Source organism: Hyperolius riggenbachi, chromosome 2, assembly GCF_040937935.1.
Source record: "Hyperolius riggenbachi isolate aHypRig1 chromosome 2, aHypRig1.pri, whole genome shotgun sequence".
NCBI classification, from domain to species: Eukaryota; Metazoa; Chordata; class Amphibia; order Anura; family Hyperoliidae; genus Hyperolius; species Hyperolius riggenbachi.
Genome location: NC_090647.1, coordinates 258,462,808 through 258,477,525, shown reverse-complemented (window position 1 = coordinate 258,477,525; position 14,718 = coordinate 258,462,808). Strand labels below are relative to the sequence as shown.

General features: G+C 49.8%; 1 protein-coding gene across 8 annotated transcripts in view; it reads left to right on the top strand.

Annotated features, from left to right (window-relative positions):
• CALN1 (calneuron 1) overlaps window positions 1-14,329 on the top strand; it is a 416,505-nt gene extending 402,176 nt beyond the window's left edge. For all 8 annotated transcript variants that reach the window (XM_068265345.1, XM_068265342.1, XM_068265340.1 and 5 more), the window contains one exon: window positions 13,961-14,329. In XM_068265345.1, the coding sequence (XP_068121446.1) occupies window positions 13,961-14,088 (128 nt within the window). In that variant the 3' untranslated portion in view covers window positions 14,089-14,329. The remainder of the gene's footprint in view (window positions 1-13,960) is intronic.
• The last annotated feature ends 389 nt before the right edge of the window (window positions 14,330-14,718 follow it).

Here is a 14,718-nt window from a genome sequence, read left to right as displayed (position 1 = left end):
ATGAGCGGCCCTCCGTGTTTCGCTTCCCTCGTCGCCATGGCGACGAGCGGAGTGACGTCATGGACGTCAGCCGACGTCCTGACGTCTGCCGCCTCCGATCCAGCCCTTAGCGCTGGCCGGAACTGTTTGTTCCGGCTACGCTGGGCTCGGGCGGCTGGGGGGACCCTCTTTCGCCGCTGCACGCGGCGCATCGCCGCGCTGCAGCGGCGATCAGGCAGCACACGCGGCTGGCAAAGTGCCGGCTGCGTGTGCTGCACTTTATTTGGTGAAAATCGGCCCAGCAGGGCCTGAGCGGCAGCCTCTGGCGGTGTTGGACGAGCTGAGCTCGTCCAGACCGCTCAGCAGGTTAATGCAGACACACAAGATGGAGATGCAGAAAGGTCTTACATAAATACCTATGCCATTACAGGCAAGGTATAAGAAATAAAAAAGAAAATAAGTCACCAAAAGTAAAATTTAGATAACATCTCAAGCATGCACATTACACCTACTACTGGTAAATGGTCAAATTCTATATAATAATCGCTCAGTCCTGCGTCCTCCCGTGTCCCTGTGTGGTGATCCTGTGTATCTAATACTTTTAGCCACAGCCCCTGAACAAGCGTGCAGATCAGATTATCTGACCAAAGTCAAACTGAATTAGCTGCATGCTTGTTTCAGGTGTGCTATTCAGCCACTATTGCAGCCAAAGAGTTCAGTAGGACTGCCAAGCAACTGGTATTGTTTAAAAGGAAACATCCATATTCCTCTCAGTTTAGGTACCCTTTAATGTCAGATTTCCATCAATTTGGTAGGCTCTCCAACCTAAAAATAAATTATGCTAAATTTGGGGTACTCAGCATCAATTTGCCCAGTAAAGTTTTTGAGAAATGTCAACAATCATTTCCCTTACAGTGGGACCCTGAGTGAATTGTCTATCTGGAAATTATGTTGCATCTTCTCCAGCTCAATTACACACATCTAGATAAAAACTGCTAAAAGCTACTGGAAGATTGGGGTAATATTAGGTGCCTCTCGTGGTTTGGGCTGGTGGCTGTCATAAAAATGTCAATGCTCCCTAAATGTCTTTATATCAGTCAGGGCATACCGATTCAACTCTCAAGTTTTTGGTTTAAAGAATGGAAGTCAGCAAATGTAGATATCCACACCACCTCTCTGGATAAATCTTGATTTATTAATAAGAAAAAGACATATGTATTAGTCTTGCCCTGTAGTTCTTTTAAATATGTATGTATTTTTCTAATTAATAAACAAAGATTTATCCAGAGAGGTGGTGCGGATCTCTACATTTGCTGACTTACATTGAAGTCCCTGTGGTATCCAGGGAAAGTATTCTGCACACTTCACCCCCTTATTGGGAGGTTGGCAAGTGAGTGTGACTTTGCCTACTGGAAGCTTGTTTTAAAGAATTGCACAAACAGATAAACACTTTCATTTCGGGGAAGGAGAAGCCAAGAGTTAGTGTTTCTACTCTTAGAAGAGTTGAAGCTGATGGTGGTGTGGGTCTTACCAATTTTAATAACTGCCACCTGTCAGCACAATTAGCTAGGATAATTGACTATGCAGCATATGATAGCAAAAAGGTCTGGGTCTCCCTGGAACAACAGTTCACTGAAATTGGTCTTGGTGATTTCCCCTGGAATAAAACTAAGCCCGAACTAGGTAGGAACTGGGGGAACTTATGGCAACCCTTAACGGGTTCTGTGTGTGCACTAAGAAACTACCCCTTTCTCACCAAACAGGGCCTATGATACCTTTATTGCACAATACCAATTTTATACCAGGTGTGAGTGAAGGCTAGGTGATTGTGCTTTCCCTCACTCCCATAGAGTGGGAGATTTTCTAAGCAAGGTCAACCTAAGCTCATATGACAGCCTCACAATTTCCCACTTTATAAGCTCTTAGGGCACCGTAGAGAACTTGCGGAGTCCTTACATGGTCTTTGACACAAAAGGTCTGCCCTAACCTACTACATTTTCAGACAGAGTGGCACTCTGCCTTGTGGAAACAGTTTACCGAAGCACACTGGGAAAGATGTATCTATCAAATTACAAGATGTCCCTAAATGTTTCAACACATTATAAATGTATCACTTCCTGGTACAGGACTCCCGTAAAGCTACAGAAGTTTTTTTCCATCTGTACCAGATACCTGTTGGCGGTGTCAGAAAGCTACTGGTGACCTATTGCAACTTATCTACTCCATGGCACCTCCAAATTATCAAAAAGCTACAAGACGTCCTTACTACCACATTTGATAAACACTCTTTGTGTGCTATTATTCCAGCTCTCTGGAAGTCCACATCTTCAACCTTGAGGCAGTGGTTCCAGAGAATTGAGAAACTGAGGGAGGTCAAAGAGTTAATCATAATATCCAATTATAGAGTGGGTAAAATCACCCAGATGTGGGCAGTGTGGTATAAGTTTAAGGACTCACTGGAATACAAACAGGCTATGAGTATCACCATTTAGAATATGGGTTACATTGACATGGGTTGGGCTACATCAACTTCCCTGAAAAAGTGGGTGAATTCCAGTCTGAAATGGCATATTTCTCTGGATTTAAACCTCCAGAGAAAATTCATAGTGTCACTACTGTATATTTATGATTCTCACTATGTTTGTAGTTAATATTTTCTTAAATAACCACATGTATTGTTATGTTGTGATGATGTCAAATTACGTATACCATTGTACTAGTGTTTGTACCAACTTTATGATCTATTTTACTATGGAAATGTTATGTTTTATATTGTATTTTGTTTTTAAAAAATGTTCAAACAGAAATATCCCCAGGCCCAACCACCTTTGCTACCAGGTAGATTTTACTAGAGCTGCAAAACCTTTGTTTTGCAAATTAGTAAGATTCTGTTTTTACACTGAAAATAAAAGTTTGCTTTCTTAAAGCAGAAAGTATTTGCAATAATTCAGGTTGGAGGGAGTTCTGAGATGTCTCCCAGTGCATCACTGCTGAAATATGCAAATTATCCATTGTTGTCCCTGTGAGCTAACACACCTCCAAATCCACTGGAATGCAATGATGTGTCAGCATTTTAATATTACAGAGCCACACTAATCCAACATGCATACAGACTGCTTCGGATTTGTTGATCCTCATTAGAGTTGGGCCGAACCTCCGATTTTAGGTTCGCGAACCGGGTTCGCGAACTTTCGCGGAACGTTCGGTTCGCGTTAAAGTTCGCGAACCGCAATAGACTTCAATGGGGATGCGAACTTTGAAAAAAAAAAATAATTATGCTGGCCACAAAAGTGATGGAAAAGATGTTTCAAGGGGTCTAACACCTGGAGGGGGGCATGGCGGAGTGGGATAGATGCCAAAAGTCCCCGGGAAAAATCTGGATTTGACGCAAAGCAGCGTTTTAAGGGCAGAAATCACATTGAATGCTAAATGACAGGCCTAAAGTGCTTTAAAACATCTTGCATGTGTATACATCAATCAGGTAGTGTAATTAAGGTACTGCTTCACACTGACACACCAAACTCACCGTGTAACGCACCGCAAACAGCTGTTTGTGTAGTGACGGCCGTGCTGGACTGGTGCGCACCATGGCGAGAGTGCAGGTTTTGGTGGCTTTACAGCCCATATGGTCGGCCTGGCTGATGTAGCTGAATGACAGAACAGTGACTGTCCAGCTGATCAAATTTGGTCTGACCACAATGAAGCAACGACCTTATTATCTTTTGTGTGCCCCCCGAGACACTCATCTAGGCGCCGGTCATTGCTTCATTGTGATACGCAAGCCCCTTCACCACGGCAAGGTAATGATCACGAAGGGGAATGGGCGCATGTACATGCCTTTTCTTTTGTTGTTGCAGCTGCCCGCAGTGCAGCCAGAAAAATTAGGCAGTCATGTACACGCACCCGAAAAATTATTACAGCGGCCGCTGCTAGCAGCGGCCTAAAAAATTCAGCAATCCGCCTGGAGTCCCGGACCCTGTTGGTGGTGGCGGAGAAGGTAGTGAAGCGGCCTGCAGGCAGACATGCTGTGTGGAGGGACTGGGAGCGACTTAGTCTTCTTGGGGCAGGCCAGGCAGCCAGTCACACGGCATGCAGGCAGAGATGCTGTGTGTGCGGGGACTGACTTAGTCTTGGGGCGGGCAGCAGCCCTCCGGGATCCATGCCTCATTCATTTTGATAAAGGTGAGGTACTTAACACTTTTGTGACTTAGGCGACTTCTCTTCTCTGTGACAATGCCTCCAGCTGCGCTGAAGGTCCTTTCTGAGAGGACGCTTGCCGCAGGGCAGGAGAGAAGTTGGATGGCAAATTGGGACAGCTCTGGCCACAGGTCAAGCCTGCGCACCCAGTAGTTCAAGGGTTCCTCATCGCTGTTCACAGCAGTGTCTACATCCACACTTAAGGCCAGGTAGTTGGCTACCTGCCGTTCCAGGCGTTGGTGGAGGGTGGATCCGGAAGGGCTACGGCGAGGCGTTGGACTAAAGAACGTCCGCATGTCCGACATCACCATGAGATCGCTGGAGCGTCCTGTCTTTGACTGCGTGGACACGGGAGGAGGATTAGTGGCAGTGGTACCTTGCTGGCGTTGTGCTGTCACATCACCCTTAAAGGCATTGTAAAGCATAGTTGACAGCTGGTTCTGCATGTGCTGCATCCTTTCCACCTTCCGGTGAGTTGGTAACAGGTCCGCCACTTTGTGCCTGTACCGAGGGTCTAGTAGTGTGGCCACCCAGTACAGCTCATTCCCCTTGAGGTTTTTTATACGGGGGTCCCTCAACAGGCAGGACAGCATAAAAGACGACATCTGCACAAAGTCGGATCCAGTACCCTCCATCTCCTCTTGCTCTTCCTCAGTGACGTCACGTAAGTCAACCTCCTCCCCCCAGCCGCGAACAATACCACGGGAAGGTTGAGCAGCACAAGCCCCCTGCGACGCCTGCTGCGGTTGTTATCCTGCCGCCGTCCCCTCCTCCTCCTCCTCCCCCAAAGAAACACCTTGCTCATCATCCTCTGAGTCTGACTCGTCTTCTGCACACGACCTCTCTTCTTCCTCCTCCTCCCCCCTCTGTGCTGCCGCAGGTGTTGAGGAAACAGCTGGGTCTGATGAAAATTGGTCCCATGCCTGTTCCTGCCGTAACGGTTCCTGGTCACGCTCATTCACAGCTTCATCCGCCACTCTACGCACAGCACGCTCCAAGAAGTAAGCGTAGGGAATTAAGTCGCTGATGGTGCCCTCACTGCGGCTCACCAGGTTGGTCACCTCCTCAAACGGCCGCATGAGCCTGCATGCATTTTTCATCAGTGTCCAGTTGTCGGGCCAGAACATCCCCATCTTCCCAGACTGTTTCGTACTACTCCAGTTGTAGAGGTACTGGGTGACGGCTTTCTTCTGTTCTAGCAGGCGGGAGAACATGAGCAGGGTCGAATTCCAGCGAGTGGGGCTATCGCAAATGAGGCGTCTCACCGGCATGTTGTTTTTCCGCTGAATTTCTGCAAATCGTGCCATGGCTGTGTAAGACCGCCTCAAATGCCCACAGAACTTCCTGGCCTGCTTCAGGACATCCGCTAAGCCAGGGTACTTTGCCACAAATCTTTGAACCACTAGATTCATGACATGTGCCATGCAGGGTATGTGTGTCAGCTTCCCCATATGCAAAGTGGCAAGCAGATTGCTGCCGTTGTCGCACACCACGTTGCCTATCTCCAGGTGGTGCGGGGTCAGCCACTCATCCACCTGTTTCTTAAGAGCAGCCAGGAGAGCTGCTCCAGTGTGACTCTCCGCTTTGAGACAAGCCATGTCTAAGATGGCGTGACACCGTCGTACCTGGCATGCAGCATAGGCCCTGCAGAGCTGGGGCTGTGTAGCTGGAGAGGAGAACTGCCACTCAGCCAAGGAGGAGGAGGACAGCGAAGAGCATGTAGCAGGAGGAGAGGAGGTGGCAGGAGGCCTGCCTGCAAGCCGTGGAGGTGTCACAATTTGGTCCGCTGCGCCCTGCTTGCCATCGTTCACCACCAGGTTCACCCAATGGGCTGTGTAGGTAATGTAGCGGCCCTGCCCGTGCTTGGCAGACCAGGCATCCGTGGTCAGGTGTACCCTTGACCCAACGCTCTTCGCAAGAGATGACACCACTTGCCTCTCAACTTCACGGTGCAGTTGGGGTATGGCCTTTCTCGGAAAATAAGTGCGGCCTGGCATCTTCCACTGCGGTGTTCCGATGGCCACAAATTTACGGAAGGCCTCAGAGTCCACCAGCCGGTATGGTAACAGCTGGCGAGCTAACAGTTCCGCCACGCCAGCTGTCAGACGCCGGGCAAGGGGGTGACTGGCCAAAAGTGGCTTCTTACGCTCAAACATTTCCTTCACGGACACCTGACTGCTGCTGTGGGCAGAGGAGCAGGAACCGCTCAAGGGCAGAGGCGGAGTGGAGGAGGGTGCCTGTGAAGGTGCAAGGGAGAAAGCGGCATAAGCAGATGATGCACCTGAAGGAGGAAGAGGAGAAGGAGGGTGACTTTTATTTTGTGTGCTGCTGCTGCTTTTGCTCAGGTGGCCATCCCATTGCTGTTTGTGCCTTTTCTGCAGGTGCCTTCGTAAGGCACTTGTCCCTACGTGAGTGTTGGCCTTTCCACGGCTCAATTTTTGTTGGCAGAGCGAACAGATGGCTTTGGTCCGATCTGAGGCACACACATAAAAAAATTTCCACACCGCTGAGCCACCCTGGGATGTGGGCACTATGGGGACCTCAGCAGCTGATGCTGAAGGGCAAGTTGGCTGGCTGTACATAGGTGGCGATACATGGTGCCGGACACTGCCACCAGCTGTTTCTGATGAAGAGCTGCCCCAGCTTCTTTCAGCAACTTCTCTCCTCCTACTACTCTCTGACTCCCCCTCTGAACTGTCCCCCTCTTCATCTCCTCTATTGGGAACATACAGAGGATCCCTATCATCGTCATCATCATAATCATCCTGCCCAGCTTTGCTTGCCTCAGAAAAATCCAAACGTGTAGGTCCTTCATCCTCCTTACACGTTACATCCATAGTGTTGCCGCGTAACGCAGACATATGAGCTGGCGAAAATTCATCTGGCTGTAACAACAATGGCTGTGCATCAGTGATTTCACCACCACTAAATAATTCTTGCGAAGTGTCAAATGCAGCGGAAGTGGTGCTAGTAGTAGCGCTGGTGGCTGAGCAAGATGAGGTGTTCTGTGTCGCTAAATACTCAACCACATCCTGACAATCTTGGGAGGTGATGGGACGTGCCTTCTTCCGAGCACTGTACTGTGGGCCAGGTCCACACGAAATTACATTTACACGACCTCGCGCAGACCTGCCGGGTGGCCTTCCTCTGCCTCTGGCACTACCTCTTCCTCTACCTGTTTTGTCCATATCGGGTATGCACGGAGTGGTATATCCCACTGCGTGCACTCACGTAGGTAGGTGGGTTCACTTAACTGCACAGGTATGCGCACTGATGCGGTGGGTTCACTGAACAGTACAGGTATACAGTGGCGGGTTCACTGAACAGAACAGGTATACAGTGGCGGGTTAACAGAACAGGTATGCAGTGGCGGGTTCACTAAACAGGTATACAGTGGCGGGTCCACTGAACAGAACAGGTATACAGTGGCGGGTTCACAGAACAGGTATGCAGTGGCAGGTTCACTGAACACAACAGGTATGCAGTGGCGTGTTCACTAAACAGGTATACAGTGGCGGGTCCACTGAACAGAACAGGTATACAGTGGCGGGTTCACAGAACAGGTATGCAGTGGCGGGTTCACTGAACAGGTATACAGTGGCGGGTCCACTGAACAGAACAGGTATACAGTGGCGGGTTCACAGAACAGGTATGCAGTGGCGTGTTCACTAAACAGGTATACAGTGGCGGGTCCACTGAACAGAACAGGTATACAGTGGCGGGTTCACAGAACAGGTATACAGTGGCGGGTCCACTGAACAGAACAGGTATACAGTGGCGGGTTGACAGAACAGGTATGCAGTGGCAGGTTCACTGAACACAACAGGTATGCAGTGGCGTGTTCACTAAACAGGTATACCGTGGCGGGTCCATTGAACAGAACAGGTATACAGTGGCGGGTTCACAGAACAGGTATACAGTGGCAGGATCACTGAACAGGTATACAGTGGCGGGTCCACTGAACAGAACAGGTATACAGTGGCGGGTTCACAGAACAGGTATACAGTGGCGGGTCCACTGAACAGAACAGGTATACAGTGGTGGGTTCACAGAACAGGTATACAGTGGCGGGTCCACTGAACAGAACAGGTATACAGTGGCGGGTTGACAGAACAGGTATGCAGTGGCAGGTTCACTGAACACAACAGGTATGCAGTGGCGTGTTCACTAAACAGGTATACAGTGGCGGGTCCACTGAACAGAACAGGTATACAGTGGCGGGTTCACAGAACAGGTATGCAGTGGCAGGTTCACTGAACACAACAGGTATGCAGTGGCGTGTTCACTAAACAGGTATACAGTGGCGGGTCCACTGAACAGAACAGGTATACAGTGTCGGGTTCACAGAACAGGTATGCAGTGGCGGGTTCACTGAACAGGTATACAGTGGCGGGTCCACTGAACAGAACAGGTATACAGTGGCGGGTTCACAGAACAGGTATGCAGTGGCGGGTTCACTGAACAGGTATACAGTGGCGGGTCCACTGAACAGAACAGGTATACAGTGGCGGGTTCACAGAACAGGTATACAGTGGCGGGTCCACTGAACAGAACAGGTATACAGTGGCGGGTTCACAGAACAGGTATGCAGTGGCAGGTTCACTGAACAGGTATACAGTGGCGGGTCCACTGAACAGAACAGGTATACAGTGGCGGGTTCACAGAACAGGTATACAGTGGCGGGTCCACTGAACAGAACAGGTATACAGTGGCGGGTTCACAGAACAGGTATGCAGTGGCGGGTTCACTGAACAGGTATACAGTGGCGGGTCCACTGAACACAACAGGTATACAGTGGCGGGTTCACAGAACAGGTATGCAGTGGCGTGTTCACTAAACAGGTATACAGTGGCGGGTCCACTGAACAGAACAGGTATACAGTGGCGGGTCCACTGAACAGAACAGGTATACAGTGGCGGGTTCACAGAACAGGTATGCAGTGGCGTGTTCACTAAACAGGTATACAGTGGCGGGTCCACTGAACAGAACAGGTATACAGTGGCGGGTTCACAGAACAGGTATACAGTGGCGGGTCCACTGAACAGAACAGGTATACAGTGGCGGGTTGACAGAACAGGTATGCAGTGGCAGGTTCACTGAACACAACAGGTATGCAGTGGCGTGTTCACTAAACAGGTATACAGTGGCGGGTCCACTGAACAGAACAGGTATACAGTGGCAGGTTCACAGAACAGGTATACAGTGGCAGGATCACTGAACAGGTATACAGTGGCGGGTCCACTGAACAGAACAGGTATACAGTGGCGGGTTCACAGAACAGGTATACAGTGGCGGGTCCACTGAACAGAACAGGTATACAGTGGCGGGTTCACAGAACAGGTATACAGTGGCGGGTCCACTGAACAGAACAGGTATACAGTGGCGGGTTCACAGAACAGGTATGCAGTGGCAGGTTCACTGAACACAACAGGTATGCAGTGGCGTGTTCACTAAACAGGTATACAGTGGCGGGTCCACTGAACACAACAGGTATACAGTGGCGGGTTCACAGAACAGGTATACAGTGGCAGGATCACTGAACAGGTATGCAGTGGCAGGATCACTGAACAGGTATACAGTGGCGGGTCCACTGAACAGAACAGGTATACAGTGGCGGGTTCACAGAACAGGTATACAGTGGTGGGTCCACTGAACAGAACAGGTATACAGTGGTGGGTTCACAGAACAGGTATACAGTGGCAGGATCACTGAACAGGTATGCAGTGGCAGGATCACTGAACAGGTATGCAGTGGCAGGATCACTGAACAGGTATGCAGTGGCAGGATCACTGAACAGGTATGCACTGGCAGGATCACTGAACAGGTATGCAGTGGCAGGATCACTGAACAGGTATGCACTGGCAGGATCACTGAACAGGTATGCAGTGGGCTGAGGGCTCACTGAACAGAACAGGTATGCAGCCAGGAAAAGCTAAGCCTAACTAATCTTTCCCTAGAGACAGTAGAGACAGACAGCAGCTCGCCCTACTCTCTCTAATGCAGGCACACGAGTGGCCGTAATGGCCGCCGCTGCCTGCCTTATATAAGGGCGGGTGGGGCTCCAGGGGCTAGTGTAGCCTAATTGGCTACACTGGGCCTGCTGACTGTGATGTAGAGGGTCAAAGTTGACCCTCAGGTGCATTATGGGGCGAACCGAACTTCCGCAAAACGTTCGCGTGCGGCACCCGCACGCGAACCACCTAAGTTCGCGCGAACCACGTTCACCGGCGAACCGTTCGGCCCAACTCTAATCCTCATCAGTGCATGGCAGGGATTCATGTGGCTCTATGGAGTAGGACTTGAAACACCCAGAGGTGCAGACTACCCAGCAAGCTCATGGTGAACCAGAACTCATTGGAATGTGTAAGGGGCTATAACTGTACACTGTTACAATATGTGAAATTCTGAGTTTGCAAAAAGATTGTCAGATTATATTATTTCATTATATCAGGGGCGTTTCTAGGGTCCTTGGAGATCAGTGGCACCTGTGGGCACCAGGCGGGGAGGTACATGCGGCGCAAAAAATGGGCGTGGCCATGTGGTGAGTGGGCGTGGCCATGGGTGGGGCCAAATGTACATGAACTTAGCAGCGGTGTAAGCTACGGATAACGGGCCTGCCCATCGAAATATTGGACGGAGCCCCCTGTCCTTTATTTCGATCATTTACAATCAGTATAGGCATAGATCAAAGATGTATACGCACATACAATTTTGATTGGTCAATCACTGACCCCCAATTTCCCACCCCCGTGCAGTAAGTGGGCCAACAGACAATGAATTTTATGAACAGAGCTAAAATTGGCTAATCAAAATTGTATGTGTGTACCAGGCTTTACAGCTAATACTGTACATACTGAAAGTAGCAGGGATCAGCATACAATACAGCTGGTTTACAATCAATAAAGGCACAGAGTAACACCTTACACTGTACACACTGGAGGTAAATCAGCACACAGTGCAAGCACTAGAGAACAGCGTATACTGTACATACTGTAGGCAGCAGAATTCAGCACACTGCAGCTAGCGTGCCAAAAATATGATGATCACGTTGTGCGGCGTGCTTATCGCGCCGCACCAAAAAATGGGTGGGCCAAAGACCAGAATATAGGTGTGGTAACGGGTGGAGACAAATTTACATGAACCTAGCAATGGTGGGACATCAGATTAGGACAGTGGTGGCGAACCTTTTGGAGGCCGAGTGCCCAAACTGCAACCCAAAAGTCAGTGGCAACAGCAATTTAAACTAAATACTGTAAAAACGTTTTAACTCATACATGCACATTATGGAAAATCCAAGTTGAAAATAAACTGTGAAGATAAACAATTTCATCCATCCTACTCCTGAAAAATGTATTCAATTTTTTAGAACCTCCCAGTTTTATTTTCTGTTTTAAAACGCTAAAAAGGTAGGTTTAATGCTATTGTCTCATATGATAAGGATTCAGCTTTTCCCATAGTCTCGCAGTTAGCAATCATGTGACCCCCAACAAGACATATTCAGCAATCATGAGGCCCCCAACAAATCAGGAGGCCCCCAACAAGACAAATTCAGCAATCATGAGGCCTCCAACAAATCATGAGGCCCCCAACAAGACAAATTCAGCAATCATGAGGCCCCCAACAAGACAAATTCAGCAATCATGAGGCCCCCAACAAATCATGAGGCCCCCAACAAGACAAATTCAGCAATCATGAGGCCCCCAACAAATCATAAGGCTCCCAACAAGACACATTCAGCAGTCATGAGGCACATAAATAGACAGCATTTCACATAAATAGGCAGAATGCCCCCTTAATATGGTAGCCCCCCCAAGTTAGGTAGTGAGTGACAGGGACCCCCAGGTTAGCTAGTGAGTGACAGGCGCCTCCAGTTAGGTAGTGAGTGACAGGGACCCCGATAGTGAGTGACAGGGAGCACCTTTAGGCAGTGAGTGAGTGACAGGAAGCCCCTTTAGGCAGTGAGTGAGTGACAGGGAGCCCCTTTAGGGAGTGAGTGAGTGACAGGGAGCCCCTTTAGGGAGTGAGTGAGTGACAGGGAGGCCCTTTAGGGAGTGAGTGAGTGAGTGACAGGGAGGCCCTTTAGGGAGTGAGTGAGTGCCAGGGAGCCCCTTTAGGAAGTGAGTGAGTGCCAGGGAGCCCCTTTAGGAAGTGAGTGAGTGCCAGGGAGCCCCTTTAGTGAGTGAGTGCGTGCCAGGGAGCCCCTTTAGGGAGTGAGTGCGTGCCAGGGAGCCCCTTTAGGGAGTGAGTGCGTGCCAGGGAGCCCCTTTAGGGAGTGAGTGACAGGGAGCCCCTTTAGGGAGTGAGTGAGTGACAGGGAGCCCCTTTAGGGAGTGAGTGACAGGGAGCCCCTTTAGGGAGTGAGTGAGTGACAGGGAGCCCCTTTAGGGAGTGAGTGCATGCCAGGGAGCCCCTTTAGGGAGTGGGTGCGTGCCAGGGAGCCCCTTTAGGGAGTGGGTGCGTGCCAGGGAGCCCCTTTAGGGAGTGAGTGAGTGACAGGGAGCCCCTTTAGGGAGTGAGTGCGTGCCAGGGAGCCCCTTTAGGGAGTGAGTGCGTGCCAGGGAGCCCCTTTAGGGAGTGAGTGAGTGCCAGGGAGCCCCTTTAGGGAGTGAGTGAGTGACAGGGAGCCCCTTTAGGGAGTGAGTGAGTGACAGGGAGCCCCTTTAGGGAGTGAGTGCGTGCCAGGGAGCCCCTTTAGGGAGTGGGTGCGTGCCAGGGAGCCCCTTTAGGGAGTGAGTGAGTGAGTGACAGGGAGCCCCTTTAGGGAGTGAGTGAGTGCCAGGGAGCCCCTTTAGGGAGTGAGTGTGTGCCAGGGAGCCCCTTTAGGGAGTGAGTGAGTGCCAGGGAGCCCCTTTAGGGAGTGAGTGAGTGCCAGGGGAGCCCCTTTAGGGAGTGAGTGACAGGGAGCCCCTTTAGGGAGTGAGTGAGTGACAGGTAGCCCCTTTAGGGAGTGAGTGAGTGACAGGGAGCCCCTTTAGGCAGTGAGTGAGTGACAGGGAGCCCCTTTAGGGAGTGAGTGCGTGCCAGGGAGCCCCTTTAGTGAGTGAGTGAGTGAGTGAGTGACAGGGAGGCCCCCCCTCTAGCCGCCGCCGCTCCCCCCCTACCTCTCAGCAGACCTCAGGATCAGCGGCGACCCGACCAGATGTACGAGCGGGCGCTGGACGCACCAGCTCGATATGCGGAAGTGATGTCACTTCCGCATATCAGTGCGGGCGCTGGGTCCTAGCGCCCGCACGATTGGTCGCCGGCTCGCCGCCTGATCCTGAGGTCTGAGACTGTCAGTGACGCGGCGGCTGGAGGGAGCCGCTGAGTCTTGACAGAGGGGGCGGCCGGGCGGAGATCCGTGGCACCCCAGGAAAGATTGGGGGCACGTGCCCCCCTAAAACAGGGCTAGCGACGCCCCTGCATTATATAAAACAACTGGACCTTGATTCACTAAACCTTGATAACTCATATCATGGCCGTTTTTGCACGCATTTTCGTGTTTGCGTGTGATCGCGAATTTGCAAGTGCAAACGCAAATTTTCGTGTGCGCAAAACAATATTGTTTGCATGCGAAAATGCACAATTGCGCGCGCAAATTCTCGATCACGCACAAATGTGAAAATGCATCTGAAAACGGCCCTGATATGAGTTATCACGGTTTAGTGAAACAAGCCCATTGTGATATGTAATTTTAATGAGCCTTTATAGTATTTACTAGAAATGAAATACTTATTATCCTACTCTTAATTCTTTCTAATAGTTTATCTAATTTTGCATTTCTTTTTTTTTTTGTATTTTCCAGTACATTCCCAGAAGCAGAACAGGCAGACTTGTGTACGGAAGAGCCTTATATGTGCATTTGCTATGGCCTTTATTATAAGTGTCATGCTCATTGCAGCCAATCAGATCCTTCGGAATGGCATGGAGTAGTTCCTTTACCATAGCACTGTGAACATGAATAACCATGCATGCGCATGCTTAGGTGAACATTTTTCTTAATGAATATTTAATGGGAACTGCTGCGAGAAGATTTGTTCTGCAACAATACAAGGCGAGCAGTGGTGAAAAGGCTCGCGGAACAATTCAACCTTCTCGACAGGGACACAAAAGGGCTGTCTTAATGCTTTAACAGTTTTGTTTCCAAATGCAATAAACCCACAGGAGTTCTGAATTATTACTTTAAAGTTATTTGTATGTGTTCATAGACTCCTATGAACAGTGCCAGGTCACAAAATCCTTGTACAGTGTGAAAACGTTGCCGTCTTTTAGACTTAAAAGCCTCACAGAAACCTGCCAGCAAAATAAGCTTGTCTTGTGTATTGAAGTAGCCCAGTTTTCTAAAGAATGACAGTGCAGAGTGATGCTGGAAGGTGGGTGAGATTAGCTGGACATATCACTGGTCTGGTCTAGGGATACTTGTTTACTGCTCAACTCTGGTAGTCTGAATCCCATTTACTATGCAACCTAATGATGCTGAATGGAACTTTGATAACCAGAGGCTGAATCAGAAATTGCTCTCTCTTTTGAATGGTCATGACATATGTCCAGAAAGCCCCAGCC